Raw genomic sequence first — 18,369 nt, forward strand, 5'->3', positions numbered from 1 at the left:
AAATTGGTTGCCTATATCGTTAAATTACCACATTTCTTTTATGATTTATTTATAATAAATAACTAAAATACTTATTTACTAATACTTATTTACTTAGTAATTTCAATGAAATTGTTTATAGACAAAATTAAAACCATTTAATTTAATGAAAATGACAGAATTAGGCATTCAGGAAACGGCGTAAAATTGGTTGCCTACAGTTTTAAATTATATTATTATATATTATAATTTTTATTTATAACAAACAACATAAAACATAAAATAACTAAAATGCAATAAATTTTTTAATGTAAATTAACCAAATATTTCTTAAGAATTTCAATTAAATTATTTTTAAACAAAATCTAAACCCACATCCTTATGTTACAAACTAAAATACTTATTTACTTACTAATTTGAATGAAATTGTTTATAAACAAAATTTAAACCATTTAATTTAATTAAAATAGCAAAATTAACCATTGAGGAAGCGGCGTAAAATTGGTTGCCTACATCTTTAAATTATAAATTTTTTTTTATTATTTATAACAAACAACGTTATAAAATAACTAAAATGTAATAATTTTTCATTTTAAATTAATCAAATATTTCTTAAGAATTTCAATGAATTTGTTTTTAATCCAAATTTAAACCATTTAAGATAATAATTAAAATGAAGAAATTAAGCGTTGACGTACGACGTTAAATTGGTTGCCTAAATCGTTAAATTAGAAACATTCTTTTTTATAATTTATTTATAACAAATCACTAAAATACTTATTTACTTTCTAATTTTAATGAAATTGTTTGCAAACAAAATTTAAACCATTTAATTTAATTACAATGACAGAATTAAGCATTGAGAAAGCGGCGTAAAATTGGTTGCCTACAAATTATACAACATTATAAAATAACTTAAATACAATAAATTTTTTAATGTAAATTAATCAAATATTTCATAAGAATTTTAATTAAATTGTTTTTAAATGAAATATAAACCGTTTAATTTATTTAAAATCAAAAAAAATTAAGCGTTGACGTTGGGGTGTTAAATTGGTTGCCTACATCCTTAAATTAGAAACATATTTTTTTATAATTTATTTATAACAAATAACTAAAATACTTATTTACTTACTAATTTGAATGAAATTGCTTATAAACAAAATTTAAACCATTTAATGTAATTAAAATGGAAAAAAATTGGTTGCGTACATCTTTAAATTATTAACCATTTTTTTATTATTTATAACAAACAACATTATAAAATAACTAAAATACAATAGATTTTTTAATATGAATTAGTTAAATATTTCTTAAGAATTTTAATGAAATTGTTTTTAAACCATAAATTCAATTAAAATGACAGAATTAACCATTGTGGAAGTGGCATTGGTTGCCTATATCTTTAAATTATTAATAATTTTTTTAGAAGTATTATTTATAGCAAACAACATTATAAAATAACCAAAAGAACTTCAATTAAATTGTTTTTAAACCAAATTTAAACCATTTAAGGTAATTAAAATGACAGAATTAAGCTTTGAGGACACATCGTAAAATTGGTTGCCTACATCTTTAAATTATAAACAATTTTTTTTAATAATTTATTTATAACAAATAACTAAAATATTTATTTACTAATATAAAATACTTATTAACTAATACTTATTTACTTACAAAATTCAATGAAATTGTTTTTAATCAATTTCTTTTAAAATAAATGTATAATGTAACAAAGAAAGATGAGGTAATAAAGTAAACGAAATCGTCGTTATCTAAAGTACTAATAACGAAAATTAATAGGACAAATTCACCACAAATAAATCACTTATCATCGTCACTCCTAGTTTTCGTGCGATTATGGAGCAGCTAAAAGTGCCCCTTTGCCCCCTTTACACCTTAAAAAACGGTTTAAATCATCATTTCGGGGATAAAGAACCATGGCAAATTGTCGCCGTTACAACATCTTCCGTTTTAGCCGGTGTTTGGATTTATAATTTCATTTTTGATGACGAATGTAAGAAAAAAAGTATTAATCTTATCGAAAAATAAAAAAAAATAGGTTATGTTGCCCAAATGAGAAATGACGTGTTAGGGTTTTTAATTATTTTTAGATTGGTAGTAAATTTAAATAATATTTTATTAATTAAAAATCTTTTTTATGTTTTAGGTGTTATTACAAGAACGAAAAAAGCTTTCTTTAGGTTAGCAAAGAAAATTCCTGCGATTAAATCACGCCTTGATAAAGAAATAACTAAGGTAAGAGAAGATTTCCAAGAAGAAGTGAGAAGCCGAACTGGTCATTTAGACTACTTAATCGCGCTCCCCGATTCCGGGTGGTCCACAGAAAGTATTATTTCAAAGGTTGAGGGTGATTTAAAATTGGGGAATTACGATTGGAAGAATGGAAAAGTATCGGGGGCTGTTTATGTAAATAATTCGGATATTAATCAACTTGTGACTGAAATTTATGGCCGTACGGCTTTCACAAATCCTTTACATCCGGATATTTTCCCTGGAATAAGTAAAATTGAAGCGGAGGTTATTAAAATGGTTGGGAAATTATTGCATGGGGGTCCTGACGTTTGTGGATCGGTAAAAATTTAGATTCTAAAAACAATTTGTATTAAAACTAATTTATTTCATTTTTAAGATGACGAATGGTGGAACTGAATCGATTTTAATGGCTTGTAAGGCATATAGAGATTACGCCCGGGAAGTTAAAGGGATTAAAAACCCGGAAATTGTTGTACCCGTTTCGATACATAGTGCTTTCGATAAAGCCTCCCAATACTTTGGATTTCGGGTTAAATCGATTCCTTTAGATCCCGTTACTTATAAAGTTGATATAAAAGCCATGAAAAGAGCGATTAGTAGGAACACAATTATGGTGAATTAAAAATAAAATTACACATAACCTCAATTTATTTATTTTTTTTCGTTTTAGTTAGCTGGATCAGCTCCTAATTATCCGTATGGTACAATAGATGATTTAGCTGCTATTTCTGAGTTGGGTTTAAAATACAACATTCCTGTTCATGTCGATAGTTGTTTAGGGGGATTTTTAACGATGTTTATGCCGGATGCTGGATGTCCTGTTCCAATTTGTGATTTTCGACTTGAAGGGGTTACCAGTATTTCTGCTGATACTCATAAATATGGATACGCACCGAAAGGAACTAGCGTTGTGCTTTATCGAGACATCAAGTAAATCTTTTTTTATTACCCTTTCACGGCTTTTTCGGTTTTAGATTTTGAGATATTAGACAATTTTCGTTTTTTTAAGTGGAAACAACCACTGATTATTCGCTTATTAAATTCGCTTTTTTTTTCTGATTACAAAAATATAGGGTTTATTTCTTATTGTTTTAGAATAAAGCTAAAAATAAACTTTTTGTTTAGTGTGGTGGAAGAAATCAAATTTACAGTTTCCTGTAAATTACGGTACTGTAACTAAAAATTAAAAAAACATATTTCTTCAATCCAAAACAATGCAATCCATTAAATATTTCCGTATTAACAGTTGGTGTAATAAATATAATTATTTGTTTTTAAATACCAGAAAAATAATACCCGGTAATTTAAATACCGCTCGGTAATTTACAGGAAACTGTAAATTTCATTTCTTCGACGACACTAAATTTCAGCGGCGCGGCGCACTATGGGGCGGGGAATTTTATTTCTAGGAAAAACATTTTTTCCTGGATTTCTTTAGTTATTTTTATAAAGTGTCTGTGAACAACCCATACAATGTCCTATTGGTCATATTACAAATTCCTGAGATTAAAACAGGTCGATTTAACAAAACATATCCCAGTAATCCGAAATCCAACCCATTGTTAGTTACAACTCTTTGAATATAATTATTTTCAAAGAGAGAATTGTAAGAGAAACGGTTTGCATTACGATGTTCAAAATTTGCGAATATGTTTCGATTCCAAATAAATCTAACCTTTTTTTTAACTCTTATACAGGTGTTTTTTATATAACTAGGCTTTTTTCTCTTACAATTATTTAATATGGATATTAATTGTTTTTTTTTCATCGCATTCTTAAAAAAATTGATCCATCTAAAAATTTTCTTGACCTACTTTTGCTAAAATGTCGTATCTAGTTCCATTTTGCCATAAATTTAGAAAATATGAAATACCTACTGTAGTATAAATCCCATAATACTTAAAAAGTATACTTGAAAAGTAGACTTTGAAAATAGTTGCTGAAATTAAACTAAATCGATCTATTTTAACATTACAAATCCCTGATAGGACGTTGTACAGTTCATTCGTAGATACCTGTATTTAAACGGTATATTTAAACTGAAATTAATAATTTAAACTTAATTACTTTCCGTTAATACATAAAAGATAACATCACTAATTTGATTGAAATATTGCTTTGAGGTCGATTGTACACACACCAACGATTATCGGATTTCGGACAGTGTTTAACTCCGATATCCGATAATTATTAGTGTGTGTACAATCGGTCGAAATAAAACAACATTTCAAAAAACTGATGTTGAGTCACTGGACTCGTCATCAAAGGAACTTTTATTAATGTTGTGAATGTTGTACTCACACAAGAACATCTCAATAGCTTTAGCACTAAACTGATTTCGTTTTTTGCGAGGTAATCGCCTGTAATTGGATATGATAGGATCCGAAGAAATTATTAATAAGTTTAAAATGTCTTGGTTTGTATCGATTCTTGATGTTCGTCTAGAATATGACCGTCTAAATAGTTTAAAATCTTTATTTCCTGCTTCCTCGCTCAATTGTCCTATTGGCAATAATGAATTTGTTATTATTTCCAGACGGTGAATCAAAGTTTTGTGTACCGTAGGTGGCATAGGGTACCAATCATATTTTGAAGTGAAAATTCGTCCTGTTTCGTGGGCATACAATTTAAACTTTTCCAAATCAATTTTATACCCACTCGCTATTATTTGCATTATAATATAAAACCTTTCTACATATAATGTCCTCGTCAATTTCAGTAATTTCGGCGGAAACTTTAAAGTGTTTAAAAAAGCCCTTGCTTTGGCTTATCGATTATTAATTCTAACTTTTCCCTAAACATGTGTTGTATTTTCTTTTTTCTGATTTCAACTATTCTCTTTGCTTCAGGTCCTCTCGCTTACCATTTTCGAATAGTTAATCTGTATGACAGATGTACTAGGCATTCAAAAAATCGAATCCATCCATGTAAAATGGATAGACCAAATTCGCAAAAATTTGATTTTAATTTTACACTTAAAACTTTTTTCTGTGTTGTTAAAAATTTTTGAACTCAAACCACGTAAATAACACTTTTGTGTACCTGTGATTGCGTTGCAAATTTTAGCGTCCACCATGGTAAACAAAAGTTTGTGTGTAATGTTTACTTCAACCCCATTTAGACTTACCTTTGAAGGTGATAATTTAGATATTTCGGAATCCACGCGTATTTTTTCCATATAAATGACCTCTGTAGACTCATGTACGAATTGAAACGTTATAGGTGTACAGAATCTGGTTGAAGACGTTCGTGGATTTTACCAAAGCACAGAACTATCACTTGTTATTAGTTTATTTGGGACTAGTGAAGTCATAAAAATGCAAGCATCCGTTTTACTAACTTCTATTTTTTTGCCCATTTCAAAATAAGCACAACATTTAGTTTTTTGTGACGCAGTAGTTTGTGTACTAATCTGGATTCGCCCGCGGCACTTTGACCTCAGCAGATCCCTTGTACTTCCTTCCCTCATTTGGTCAGCATTAGGGTCCTTCCAGCCATATTACCTTGGAGACAAAAGCTAGAATTTGTCCTGGTTGTGCTGCCCTGATTCCACTCATGCTAATCTGGATATCTCCAAAAATGGATAACCTTAATGTTTGGAGGGCCACGCAGTCGCATAAAATGTGTTCCGCTGAGTCCTCCTCCTCACCGCATCCTCTGCAGATGTCGGTGTCACTTATTCCCATGTTCAGTAAGTGCTTCTGTAGATGCCAGTGTCCAGTGATTAGCCCTATGACCAAACGTAGGTTCTTCCCGGACAGCCTCATAAATAAATCTGTTCGTTTAGGATCAGGGTACATCAGAGCCTCCCTGGCTTGGCGACATCCTGGTGTCCTGTCCCAGTAGTTTAAAAACTTCTTATTTGTTTCCTCTTTTTGAAGCTCTATTAAAGACCTTATTGTTGGGGCAATGAATGGTTCCGGCGATCCCGGAGGTTCGCCTGCAGCTTTCCTTGCCAGTTTGTCCACCATGTCATGAAGCTTATTTCCCGAATGACCCTTTATCGAGGGTCAACGAGGATGAACAGCGATACCGCCCGAGCGAGAGGAGGGCTTGTCTGCAATCAGAATATATTATAATTTTTTTGGTAATTTCCTCAGCCGCCAGAGAAATGGCCACCAGCGCCGCTTGGACCGCGGTGAGCCAAATTCCCAGCGGTTTAGAAATTTTTATTGTTGGTTCGACGGAATAAACCGAAGCACCAGAGCCAGTTTCCCTACGAAATCCGTCCACCCATAGTTGGAGGAAAGTTTCGTCAGGCCTGGATTGTTCTCCTACCTTTATTTCATACGGTCGTTCGAAGATAAAACGCGTTGGAATCGTATCTACCCTGCCATTCAGGAGCGGTTGTGTACTACTCACCTCTTCCTGTAATTTCACTATTCGGCGTGAGGTTAAATCCAACAGTGCCCTCAGTTTGACTTCAGCAGCACTAGCGGTAACTACAATATCTTTCTTCGAAGAGTAACATTCTATTTTAGCTAGGTGCACTTTTTTATACCTAGGAAACCATTTTTAGGAAAATTTTTATCAATTTTTTGAAATTTCGTCGCCATATGTATCTAATGACAACAATAATACAAACATGGACCAAAAACTGTCAAAATTCCATAGCTTTCTAATAAAAGAACCTGCATTTCGTGCATGTTTTAATAAATTTCCCAATATGAGGTAAACTACAATAAATAGGTATGGAATGTTTATAGATAATTTGTAGAGAATTAAAATTCCTTTCTGATAGGCTAAAAAAACCTTGTATAAGATAGTCCGATACAACAAATGACAATCTATTTGACAACATCTGAAGAGTAATGGTGCCAATGTAGACCTTTTTTGAATGAACGTTGGCTGAGATATATGGGGTTTTAAAGGGCATATTGAAATTTAAACGAAAACGAAAAACGCTAGGTATTTCAAAGTCACCTATTTTTTTACACACAATTAAACGGCGTAACAAAAACTATAGCATTCCATTTAAAATAATGAAGTTATGATCTATTTCCGGTGGACCGGAAGTGCCGGCCATCTTGAAAATATTTTAGATCGAAAAGCGAATTTTTTTTTGGCTACGTCATGAAATTCTCTGTAAAAAAGTGTCCAAATAATATCTTAGTTATAATACTCCACCTATAATAATAACCAAGATAATTGCTCTTGTTGGTTTTATCATATTTTCAATTTTGGCCTGTAGGGGAAAAACAAAAGATGGTAGCGCTTTGAGGTTTTCGGCATTAGCTGTTTCTCGAAAAACGAGATCATGACATGTAAGCTACTTTTTTCTAACTCTTATAGTTTCCGAGTTAGCCTATTCGGATATCGAATTTGAACCACCCTGTACACATTTATTTCCGTTTCGAACGTTTTATAGTTCGTCGCGAGGTTTCCCTCAAAGACCAAGGGCATTGGCTTATTAAACTCCATTTTTCTGTTACCTTTTCTTCTCCTGTACACAATTATTATGACTGCCCCATGTTTATTATTGTCTCTTATTCAATAATATAAAACACAGGTGATTAATATAACAGTTTATTATTTAAAACCAACTTCGTTACAATGGTTACAACAGTTCACTTACAACGTTCTTTTTCTCGTGACGTACTCGGGACCGTTATTCGTTTCGCTTTTCATATATATATCACTATATGGCAACACTTACTTAAATCTAAATTTATTAATACTACAGCACTTAAGCCCCATTGGGCCCCTTAAACCCCTTTGGTACAGTTATTTTTTAAATCTTCATCTAGACACTGTAAATTGGTTTTAGTAAAACCATGTATGCGTGGCACAAAATCTTTCTTGGCCCATGCAAAATTTTTTCTGTTGTCTTCTTTTTACATCGGCTCTTCATCATCATTTGAATTGCTTTCTGCTAATGAATTTCTCACGTTATTTACAGAAGTAGTGCATTCTTCACTCTCACTGCCAGTTTCCATTAAAATTTTGTAAAGTTCTTCGTCGGTATAATATTTTTTTGACATTTTTATTTCAAATCTACAACATTCTTGTAAAGAAAACACACACTTACTCTAACCGCCCTTTGAAACAATACGTATGGCTTGAGCAAACAAGTACTAAATTTTCTTTGCGTAAAAACACGTTTTGAGCGTGAGAGTCACAGAAAATTTTTGCTAATATATGCGTCTAAAGGCATATATGCGAAAGGGTTAATAACTCAATAATGTTTTTGAATTAATTCAAGATATATTCATCATCAATATACCGTAACAACAGACTGGCCTGGAGGTGTTTATGGGTCCCCAACGATGTGTGGATCAAGAGCAGGCGGAAATATAGCGGTTTGTTGGGCTACAATGTTAAAAATGGGGATGGACGGTTATGTTACGGCTACAAGGAACATTATACATACAGCGAGATACATTGAGAAACGGTTAATTTTTATTAATGTTTTTTAATTAACTTAATTATTTATTTTGTCCACGACTATCTTATAATATAAATAAACCTTATGAATGAGTTTTCTAAAACGAAACTTAACAGACTAATAATAATTATTTGAAACGTCAAAATTTCAAAAAACGTCAATTTAATTCAATTTTTTAGGAGTTTCTAAATGTTTGATATTAAAAAAACCTAAACAAATTCCTTTTTTCGTATGATTTAAGCATAAATTAATGAATTTTCATAAAAAACGACGTTTTATAAAATTGACATTTAATTTTGACAAATTGTTGTGAAGTTGGTTACAGTTAGTAACACTGAATTTGTGTCACATTGACGTTTAACTTTATTCAAAAATTTATTTAAAAAAGAAATTTGTCCATAATCGGGGCACGGAACTTTTGTAACAAAACGATACGATTTCCCCCCTCCACTCGTTCTCAGCAGCGTCCACTGAGAAAATCTTGATTAAAAGAACAGCATACTATTCAGTGGGAAATTAAAATTTCAAGTTAGAAAAAAATTGTGTTAACAAAAATTGTTCCTGAAACAATTCTAAACAAATTTTGTCAACAATTTTTTTTGATTTAATCAATAATTAAGGAGATAGCCTCAAAATAATAATTTTTCCGTTTTTATACAAAATTATACTTAGATGCTTAATTAATAGAGATGTAAAATTTTTTTATTAAGATAATTGATTCAAAATCGAAATTGAAACAAATTTTATTTAAAACATTTATTGATAAAAACAATAATTATCGAGATAATTAATTTTGATAGCATACTATTCAGAGGGAAATTAAAATTTCAAGTTAGCAAAAATTTTTATTAACAAACACTGTTCCTGAAGTAATTCTAAACAAATATTGTTAATAAAAATTTTTGATTTGATCAATAATTAAGAAATTTTATATAATTTTTTTTTTGAGAAAATCGTTTTAGAATTTTCTGCTGAGAACGAGTGGAGGGGGGAAATCGTATCGTTTTGTTACAAAGTTCCGTGCCCTACTTATAATATATACCTTATGAATGGACATTCACGAGTAACCAACTTGACAGACTAATAATAAGTATTTGAAACGTCAAAATTTCAAAAAACGTCAATTTAATTCAATTTTTTAGGAGTTTCTAAATGTTTGACATTAAAAAAACCTAATCAAATTCCTTTTTTCGTATGATTTAAGCATAAATTAATTAATTTTCGTAAAAAAAAGTTTTATAAAATTGACATTTAATTTTGACAAATTGTTGTGAAGTTGGTTACAGTTAGTAACATTGAATTGTGTCACATTGACGTTTAAACTTTATTCAAAAATTTGTATAAAAAATAAATTTATGGAATCAATTTCAACAGTCGTGGACAAACTATAGTATTCTACTCGCATATAATAATATACTATTAAATTGTTTTAGATTAAGAGAAATGAAAGGAATTTTTATATTTGGTCAACCAGGAACGAGTGTTGTGGCAATCGGCTCAAACGATTTCCATATTTATCGATTAGCAAACGCCTTAACGAAACTTGGGTGGAATTTGAACACTTTGCAATATCCATCTGGGTAAATACTAATTATTAATTATTATTAAATCAAATATTTAATGAAATCATTTCAGAATTCACATTTGCGTAACCCAAGTTCATACTCAACCAGGAGTCGCCGATTCGTTTATAAACGACGTTCAAAACAGTTTAAACGAAATATTAAAGGACCCTACATTACCGCCAGAAGGAAAATTAGCCATGTACGGGGTGGCTCAAAAACTTCCTGACAGAGCCATAGTTGGGGATTTTATTAGATGTTTCGTTGATTCGTTGTATTACATTCCAACAAAAAAACAATAAAGTACAAAATTGTAATATTATATGTACAAAATCTAAATAAAATTATAATTTGTTATTAATCATATTTTGGTATATTAAATAATTCGGGTTTAAAATCTTCCAGCGAATTTATTATTAAAGTTGGTTGTTTTTTTAGTAAATTTGACAAGTTGTTTTGTATTTCTTCATCTGGGACCATTACACAAGACATTCCCGCCGTTATAGCCCCTTCAACTCCATTTGGGGCATCCTCAAAAACAAGCACCTAAAAATAAACGCCTTATCTTATCTGAATTACATTTATAAACAAGATTTAAATGATGCAACATCTTAAAGTATTACATTTTCTGGTTTTGGATTATCAGGAAATCTTGAAGCACAAATTAAATAAATATCTGGTGCTGGTTTTCCATTTTTTACTTCAGGATCACTCGAACCACACACCATATGGTAGAATAAATCGAAAATTTCTTTGTGGTTTTTCAACTTAACTGTAGCGACGTCTTCCGCGCTTGATGTTGCAATTGACATTGGAATATTATGTTTTGATAAATGTTTTATTAATTTAACTACTCCTACAAGAAAAATGAGTCAAACTTTTTCTTTGTTAAAATTGTTATGTAAACCTGGTAAAAATTCCGGATTTTGCAACCTTTCTAATGCAATAGGTTTAAATTTTGACAAAAACTCTTTTCCGGTTAATGGAATTCCCAATTCTTGAACGAAAATGTTTGCCCCATCGATTTCCGGGCGCCCCAATATCTTTAATTTTACTTCATTAGTGTAACTTTTGCCGTATTCATTGGCGATTTCGTCGTAAACTTTCTCATAAATCGTTTCTGTATCTACAAAGCAATTAATTAATTACACAAATTATTGATTTGGGTTACTAACCTAACATTAATCCGTCCATGTCAAAAATGCAATGGGTTATTTTAATGGGGTTCACCATGGTTGCTCTATAAACTCACAATCACTTATAAAGTTTAAAATGCGTGCTTTCTTTATAAATATGCGGCATTTGAAAGACGCTTAAAAAGTCAAGGCTATTGACGTTTTCATACCAACCTTAAAATTAAAAAAAGAGGAATTTTAATTATTTATATAAAAATGATCAAAATAAGTTAATTATAAAAAAATCCGGTTAGAGTTTAAATTAAGTTGAAAACATTTTAAGAAATTAAAATACTGTAATAATAATTGATTTATTTTAAATGATTATGTAGAAAATTAAATAAGTTAAAAAATTTGTATAATAGATGGCGCTATTGTTCGATTATTTAAAATTATTTTTAAAATTTAAATATTATTTAATTAATTAATTGATTATTCTTTATCGATAGTATCAAGTATTACAAATAGTATTATTGCAAAGAGTTACTTTTCATTAGTGATAGAACGGATAGTGATTTTGCGAAAAGCCGGATACCGGATGATTTTGCGGAACTACCCGGAAATTTAGGGTAGTTTTATGAGATAAAGATTGTAGATGGAAGTTAATGGGAGGGATATTAGTGAGGTTATAAAGGAGATAATTGTTAGGGTTGAAAAGAGGATTTTGGAGATTCCTTATTTGTGTTATGGAGCTCAATGCCGATCTTTCTGCGTCTTCTAAATATTATCTTGATGTTCTAGACGCGTCATTTAGAAGTATAGATCCATATTCTATAATTGGTCTGTATATGGATTTGTAAATGTGCTTAGCACGAGTTTTGACTTTCATCTTCACTTTTATGGCGTGGGCAGAGAATTTTAGAGTTCTGTCAAGTGTTATGTCTAGGTATTTGTAGGTTGGTGAGACTGAGAGGGGAGTTGATTGGGCTGTGATTGTAGGAGAAGGGGAGTGGACTGGGAGGAAAGGGATGAAGAATTGCGATTTTGAGTTGTTGTCGTAAATATCGTGGCAAAAGATGTTGTATAGAGAAGGAGAGATGGGAGATCCCTGCGGAAGACCTTGTTGGATGGTGAAACTGCGGGAATGATGGTTTTTCAGCTTCACAGAACAAGAGCGATCTGAAAGGAATTGCCTTATCAAGTTTAGGAGGTAATATGAAACATTTAACTTATCCAGTTTCAATAGTAGGTCTTTGTGTCAGACTGAGTCAAACCTTTCGGACATCCAGAAACACAGCCGTGGATTTACGTTTTTGATAGCGTGCCGCTTGAAAGTTGGAAACCAATACCGTAAGTGGCTGGGATGTGGATTTGCCGAGTTGAAATCCAAATTGCTAGGGTGGGATGTTCTTTGAGACGACAACCAGGAGCTTGTTCTTGAGATGTGTCTCGAAAAGCTTTCCTATCTCTGGCAGCAGTGAGATGGGGCGGTAGTTTGCTGAGTCGGTAAATAAGGAATCCTTCTTGGGGACGCAGATTATGATAAAGGTCCTCCAGTGTCGTGGAAAATGTTGAGTCATGAGGCAGAAGTTAATTATTTCCCTGATGTAGGAGTGAATATCAAGGTCCAAGCTTCTCAACACCCTCCCCGAGATGTTATCATAACCAGGAGCCGTGTTCTTCCCTTGACCTAGAAGAGTGAAATACTCGTCCTCCAGCAAAATAGCATCCTCAAGTGTTTCAGAAGGATTTATAAAAACAAGTTGATGAATTTTGAAAATTATCGATGAAAATTGTAACATCGAAAATTTTATCAAAACTTCAAACGTTGTTTTCTCAAAAACTAAACGTTATTTTCCAAAACGGGTTTGTTCATTGGAAAGAGGATACTTTTATTAACATTTTGGGAAATTTTCAAACTCGTATTCCAAGAACTGGATTTTATACGAATTTTTAAAACTTAATCGGCGAAAATTGTAAAATTCGAAAAAATTGTCGATTATTTCAAAAATTTATTTCTCAAGAACTAAAATAATTGGTGATATTTCCAGAAGGATCCTTCAAGGAATTAATTTTATAATCAATTTTCAAAATTATCGATGAAAATTGAACATTGAAAATTTTATCAAAACTTCGAATATTGTTTTCTCAAAAACTAAAAGTTATTTTTCAAAACGTGTTGGTTCATTGGAAAGAGGATACTTTTATTATCATTTTGGGAAATTTTCATACTTATATTCCAAAATATCGATTTTATACGAATTTTTAAAACTTAATCGGCGAAAATTGCAAAATTCTAAAGTAATGGCGATTATTTCAAAAATTTATTTCTCAAGAACTAAAAATGATTTTTCAAAACGGCTTGTTGCATTAAAGAGAGGATACTTTAATTAATAATTGGTGATATTTCTACAAAGATCCTTCAAGAAATTAATTATATAGCGAATTTTGAAAGTTATCGATGAAAATTGCAACGTCGAAAATTTTATCAAAACTTCAAACATTGTTTTCTCAAAAACTAAAAGTTATTTTTCAAAACGGGTTGATTCATTGGAAAGAGGACACTTTTATTAACACTTTGGGAAATTTTTATACTCATATTCCAAGAAATGAATTTTATACGAATTTTTAAAACTTAATCGGCGAAAATTGCAAAATTCGAAAGGAATGGCGATTATTTCAAAAATTTAGTTCTCAAGAACTAAAAGTGATTTTTCAAAACGGCTTTTTGCATTAAAAAGAGGATGCTTTAATTAATAATTGGTGATATTTCCAGAAGGATCCTTCAAGGAATTAATTTTATAATCAATTTTGAAAATTATCGATGAAAATTGAACATTGAAAATTTTATCAAAACTTCAAATATTGTTTTCTCAAAAACTAAAAGTTATTTTTCAAAACGTGTTGGTTCATTGGAAAGAGGACACTTTTATAAACACTTTGGGAAATTTTCATAATCATATTCCAAGAAATCGATTTGATACGAATTTTTAAAACTTAATCGGCGAAAATTGGAAAATTCGAAAAAATTGTCGATTATTTCAAAAATGTATTTCTCAAGAACTAAAAGCGATTTTTCAAAACGGCTTTTTGCATTAAAAAGAGGATACTTTAATTAATAATTGGTGATATTTCCACAAGGATCCATCAAGAAATTAATTTTACAGCGAATTTGAAAATTATTATTAATATATATGATCACATAATTGATACCTATCTATCAAAAATCAATTCTCCTAAAAACGGGATCGCCAAGAGCTCATAAATTCCCTCAAATATAAATTCATAAAACATCATCAAGTAGACACGATTGTCTCATTCTCTGGAAACTATATGTATATCATCATGATTGAACTTGAAGGCACTTCTAAGCCTTCCCCAATCAAACCAGTCCATGGTACCCAATCCTCGATTTTACAAGACTAACAATCTCTAGCATAAAATTATTATATGCAAGCATCAATAGCTATCATCCGAAATCACAACTAATTTTAAACTACATAATTTCAAATCACATATATTGTTCAATGTTCGTGGAAACAAAATCAAAATCTAATATTAACTTTAAAGATTGGCCGACAATTCAAAAACGAGCAGCGGTTATGTTCCATCCCATTCTACAATTAGAAAAGTCAAATCCTCTAAGTATCAATTCGCCATTGAATAATGCTCTCCACTTCACCGTTATGCTTGGCGCGAGCAGACTACACATATTCCTGATTTACATCCATCCATTCAGCCAAATTGAAGACACCTTCCACATACGTTATGGAGAACAATCCGAACTCTACTCCAGAACATCAAAGTTATCTAAATCTGCTCCAACTATAACTAAAAATTACAAACTTTGCAACATGGAGAGAGTCAACTTAGCAATGAAAGACTTCATAAGACCAGATCCTGTAATTACACCGAAGGTGATATCAAAGTTTAACGAAAAACTTAAGAAATCGGTAGACGAAGCGAGCCCATCTAGAATTTGTAAATATTACACCTTTCCGTTACCACCATTCATCATCCGCTTAGTCAAAGATAAAAAACGGCTGTACCGAGACTTTAGAGAAAAACATACAAAAATTAGTACAACAATATAGAACGGAGAAATATATGGAAGCGTGCGACAAAATTCATGTAAGGGGAAAAATTATTGGCAGGAAGTTGGTAAACTATCTAGATACCAAAAGTTTTCTGAAACAAAAGAGCTCACTGATCGCACTGATGGGACTGCGCATTCGAACCCTGAAAAGATTGTTAACATCCATGCTGACTACCTGGAAGGAATATTTTCGTTTGCTCATTATGCCTCATTTTGTTCCCAGAACAAAAGCACAATAGACAACTGGTATAAACTTGCTTTTATAAATCCCTCTGAAACACCTGAGAGTGCTATTATGCTGGAGGACGAGTATTTCACTCTTCTAGGCCAAGTAAAGAACACGCCTCCTCGTCATGATAACATCTCGAGGAAGGTGCTGAGAAGCTTGGACTTTGACATTCTATCCTACATCAGGGAAATAATTAACGTCTGCCTCATGATTCAACATTTTCTACGGGACTGGAGAACCTCTATTATAATCTGCGTCCTCAAGAAGGAAATTTGAAAAAATTGTCGATTATTTCAAAAATTTATTTCTCAAAAACTAAAAGTTATTTTTCAAAATCGGTTATTTCATTGGAAAGAGGACACTCTTATTAACACTTTGGGAAATTTTCAAACTCATATTCCAAGAACTGGATTTTATACAAATTTTTAAAACTTAATCGGCGGAAATTGCAAAATTTGAAGGAATTGTCGATTATTTCAAAAATTTATTTCTCAAGAACTAAAAGTGATTATGTAAAACCCCTTTTTGCATTAAAAAGAGGATACTTTAATTAATAATTGGTGATATTTCCACAAGGATCCTTCAAGAAATTAATTTTATAGCGAATTTTGAAAGTTATAGATGAAAATTACAACATCGAAAATTTTATCAAAACTTCAAATATTGTTTTCTCAAAAACTAAAAGTTATTTTTCAAAACGGGTTGGTTCATTGGAAAGAGGACACTTTTATTTACACTTTGGGAAATTTTTATACTCATATTCCAAGAACTTGATTTTATACGAATTTTTAAAACTTAATCGGCGAATATTGCAAAATTTGAAGAAATTGTCGATTATTTCAAAAATTTATTTCTCAAGAACTAAAAGTGATTATGTAAAACGGCTTGTTGCATTAAAAAGAGGATACTTTAATTAATAATTGGTGATATTTCCACAAGGATCCTTCAAGAAATTAATTTTATAGCGAATTTTGAAAATTATCGATGAAAATTGCAACATCGAAAATGTTATCAAAACTTCAAATACTGTTTTCTCAAAAACTAAAAGTTATTTTTCAAAACGGGTTGATTCATTGGAAAGAGGACACATTTATTAACATTTTGGGAAATTTTCATACTCATATTCCAAGAAATGGATTTTTTACGAATTTTTAAAACTTAATCGACGAAAATGGCAAAATTCGAAAAAATCGTCGGTTATTTCAAAAATTTATTTCTCAACAACTAAAAGTGATTTTTCAAAATGGCTTGTTGCTTTAAAAACAGGATACTTTAATTAATAATTGGTGATATTTCCACAAGGATCCTTCAAGAAACTAATTTTATAGCGAATTTTGAAAGTTATCGATGAAAATTGTATCATCGAAAGTTTTATAAAAAATTCAAATGATGTTTTCTCAAAAACTAAAAGTTATTTTCCAAAACGGGTTGATTCATTGGAAAGAGGACACTTTTATTAACACTTTGGGAAATTTTTATACTCATATTCCAAGAAATGGATTTTATACGAATTTTTAAAACTTAATCGGCGAAAATTGTAAAATTCGAAAAAATTGTCGATTATTTCAAAAATTTATTTTTCAAGAACTAAAAGTGATTATGTAAAACGGCTTGTTGCATTAAAAAGAGGATACTTTAATTAATAATTGGTGATATTTCCACAAGGATCGTTCAAGAAATGAATTTTATACCGAATTTTGAAAGTTATCGATGAAAATTGCAACATCGAAAATTTTATCAAAACTTCATATATTGTTTTCTCAAAAACTAAAAGTTATTTTTCAAAACGGGTTGATTCATTGGAAAGAGGACACTTTTATTAACACTTTGGGAAATTTTCATACTCCTATTCCAAGAACTGGATTTTTTACGAATTTATAAAACTTAATTGGCGAAAATTGCAAAAGTCGAAAAAATTGTCGATTATTTCAAAAATTTATTTCTCAAGAACTAAAAGTGATTTCTCAAAACGGCTTGTTGCATTAAAAAGAGGATATTTTAATTAATAATCGGTGATATTTCCACAAGGATCCTTCAAGAGATTAATTTTTTAGCGAATTTTGAAAACTATCAATGAAAATTGCAACGTCGAAAATTTTATCAAAACTTCAAACATTGTTTTCTCAAAAACTAAAAGTTATTTTTCAAAACGGGTTGGTTTATTGGAAAGAGAACACTTTTATTAACACTTTGAATTTTTAAAACTCAAAAATTTAGTAGTAGGATTGTTACAATGAGGTTGCTAATGATAAAGTTGAAGTCCTATTGGGGTTGAACTTGATTTTATCTGCAGTGTCCAACACCTAAGCTCGATTTAGCTTTATATAGTACCTTCCTTAGTTTTGTCACCTTCTGGTATTTTGATTTAAACTTCAGACGTAAGTTCTCCATTCAGGAAAGCTGATGGTACATCCAACTGTTGCAACTTCCAATTCTTTTGTACTGCATGTATAATTAATGTTTTTATTGTTGCCATTCTTGCTACAGGAGTATATTGTATTGTTCTTTTACTTGGAAACCTTTTGCTACAAGTCTCTTTCTTTATTGTTTCTTGTCATTCCTTTACTTTTACTGCCTCACTGAAAAGAGATACTAATTCCTGTGAATGGTGGAGTACTAAGTAATAGATTTTTAATATCCGGTCAAAGCTAATGAGAGATAACACGAGATCGAATAATGTGGATTGTTGTATATTGGGTTGCATATCTTACACTAAAAAATTTTGT

General features: G+C 30.7%; 2 protein-coding genes across 2 annotated transcripts; one reads left to right on the forward strand and one right to left on the reverse strand.

Annotated features, from left to right (window-relative positions):
- The first annotated feature begins 1,713 nt into the window (after positions 1–1,713).
- LOC111421713 (Sphingosine-1-phosphate lyase) lies at positions 1,714–10,569 on the forward strand. Its single transcript, XM_071195345.1, has 7 exons — positions 1,714–1,996; positions 2,150–2,574; positions 2,633–2,869; positions 2,927–3,186; positions 8,459–8,647; positions 10,075–10,221; positions 10,277–10,569. Exons 1-7 carry the CDS (start codon positions 1,840–1,842, stop codon positions 10,503–10,505), a joined length of 1,644 nt encoding a protein of 547 aa, XP_071051446.1. The 5' UTR covers positions 1,714–1,839; the 3' UTR covers positions 10,506–10,569.
- On the reverse strand, positions 10,503–11,544 carry LOC111423250 (pseudouridine-5'-phosphatase-like). Its single transcript, XM_023056494.2, has 4 exons — positions 11,379–11,544; positions 11,111–11,329; positions 10,827–11,059; positions 10,503–10,749 (listed from the first exon to the last, which is right to left on the reverse strand). The coding sequence occupies exons 1-4, from the start codon at positions 11,434–11,436 to the stop codon at positions 10,561–10,563; spliced, it is 699 nt and encodes a 232-aa protein (XP_022912262.2). The 5' UTR covers positions 11,437–11,544; the 3' UTR covers positions 10,503–10,560.
- Positions 11,545–18,369: the final 6,825 nt, after the last annotated feature.

This window comes from Onthophagus taurus, chromosome 3 (assembly GCF_036711975.1).
Source record: "Onthophagus taurus isolate NC chromosome 3, IU_Otau_3.0, whole genome shotgun sequence".
Classification (NCBI taxonomy): Eukaryota; Metazoa; Arthropoda; class Insecta; order Coleoptera; family Scarabaeidae; genus Onthophagus; species Onthophagus taurus.

Coding starts and splice junctions, on each gene's coding strand:
- LOC111421713 (XM_071195345.1), top strand. CDS start 1,840: ATGGAGCAGCTAAAAGTGCCCCTTTGCCCCCTTTACACCTTAAAAAAC. Junction 1,997..2,149: donor TTTCATTTTTGATGACGAAT/GTAAGAAAAAAA, acceptor TTTATGTTTTAG/GTGTTATTACAAGAACGAAA. Junction 3,187..8,458: donor GTGCTTTATCGAGACATCAA/GTAAATCTTTTT, acceptor AATTAATTCAAG/ATATATTCATCATCAATATA.
- LOC111423250 (XM_023056494.2), bottom strand. CDS start 11,436: ATGGTGAACCCCATTAAAATAACCCATTGCATTTTTGACATGGACGGA. Junction 11,330..11,378: donor CATGGACGGATTAATGTTAG/GTTAGTAACCCA, acceptor ATTGCTTTGTAG/ATACAGAAACGATTTATGAG. Junction 10,750..10,826: donor ATAATCCAAAACCAGAAAAT/GTAATACTTTAA, acceptor GTTTATTTTTAG/GTGCTTGTTTTTGAGGATGC.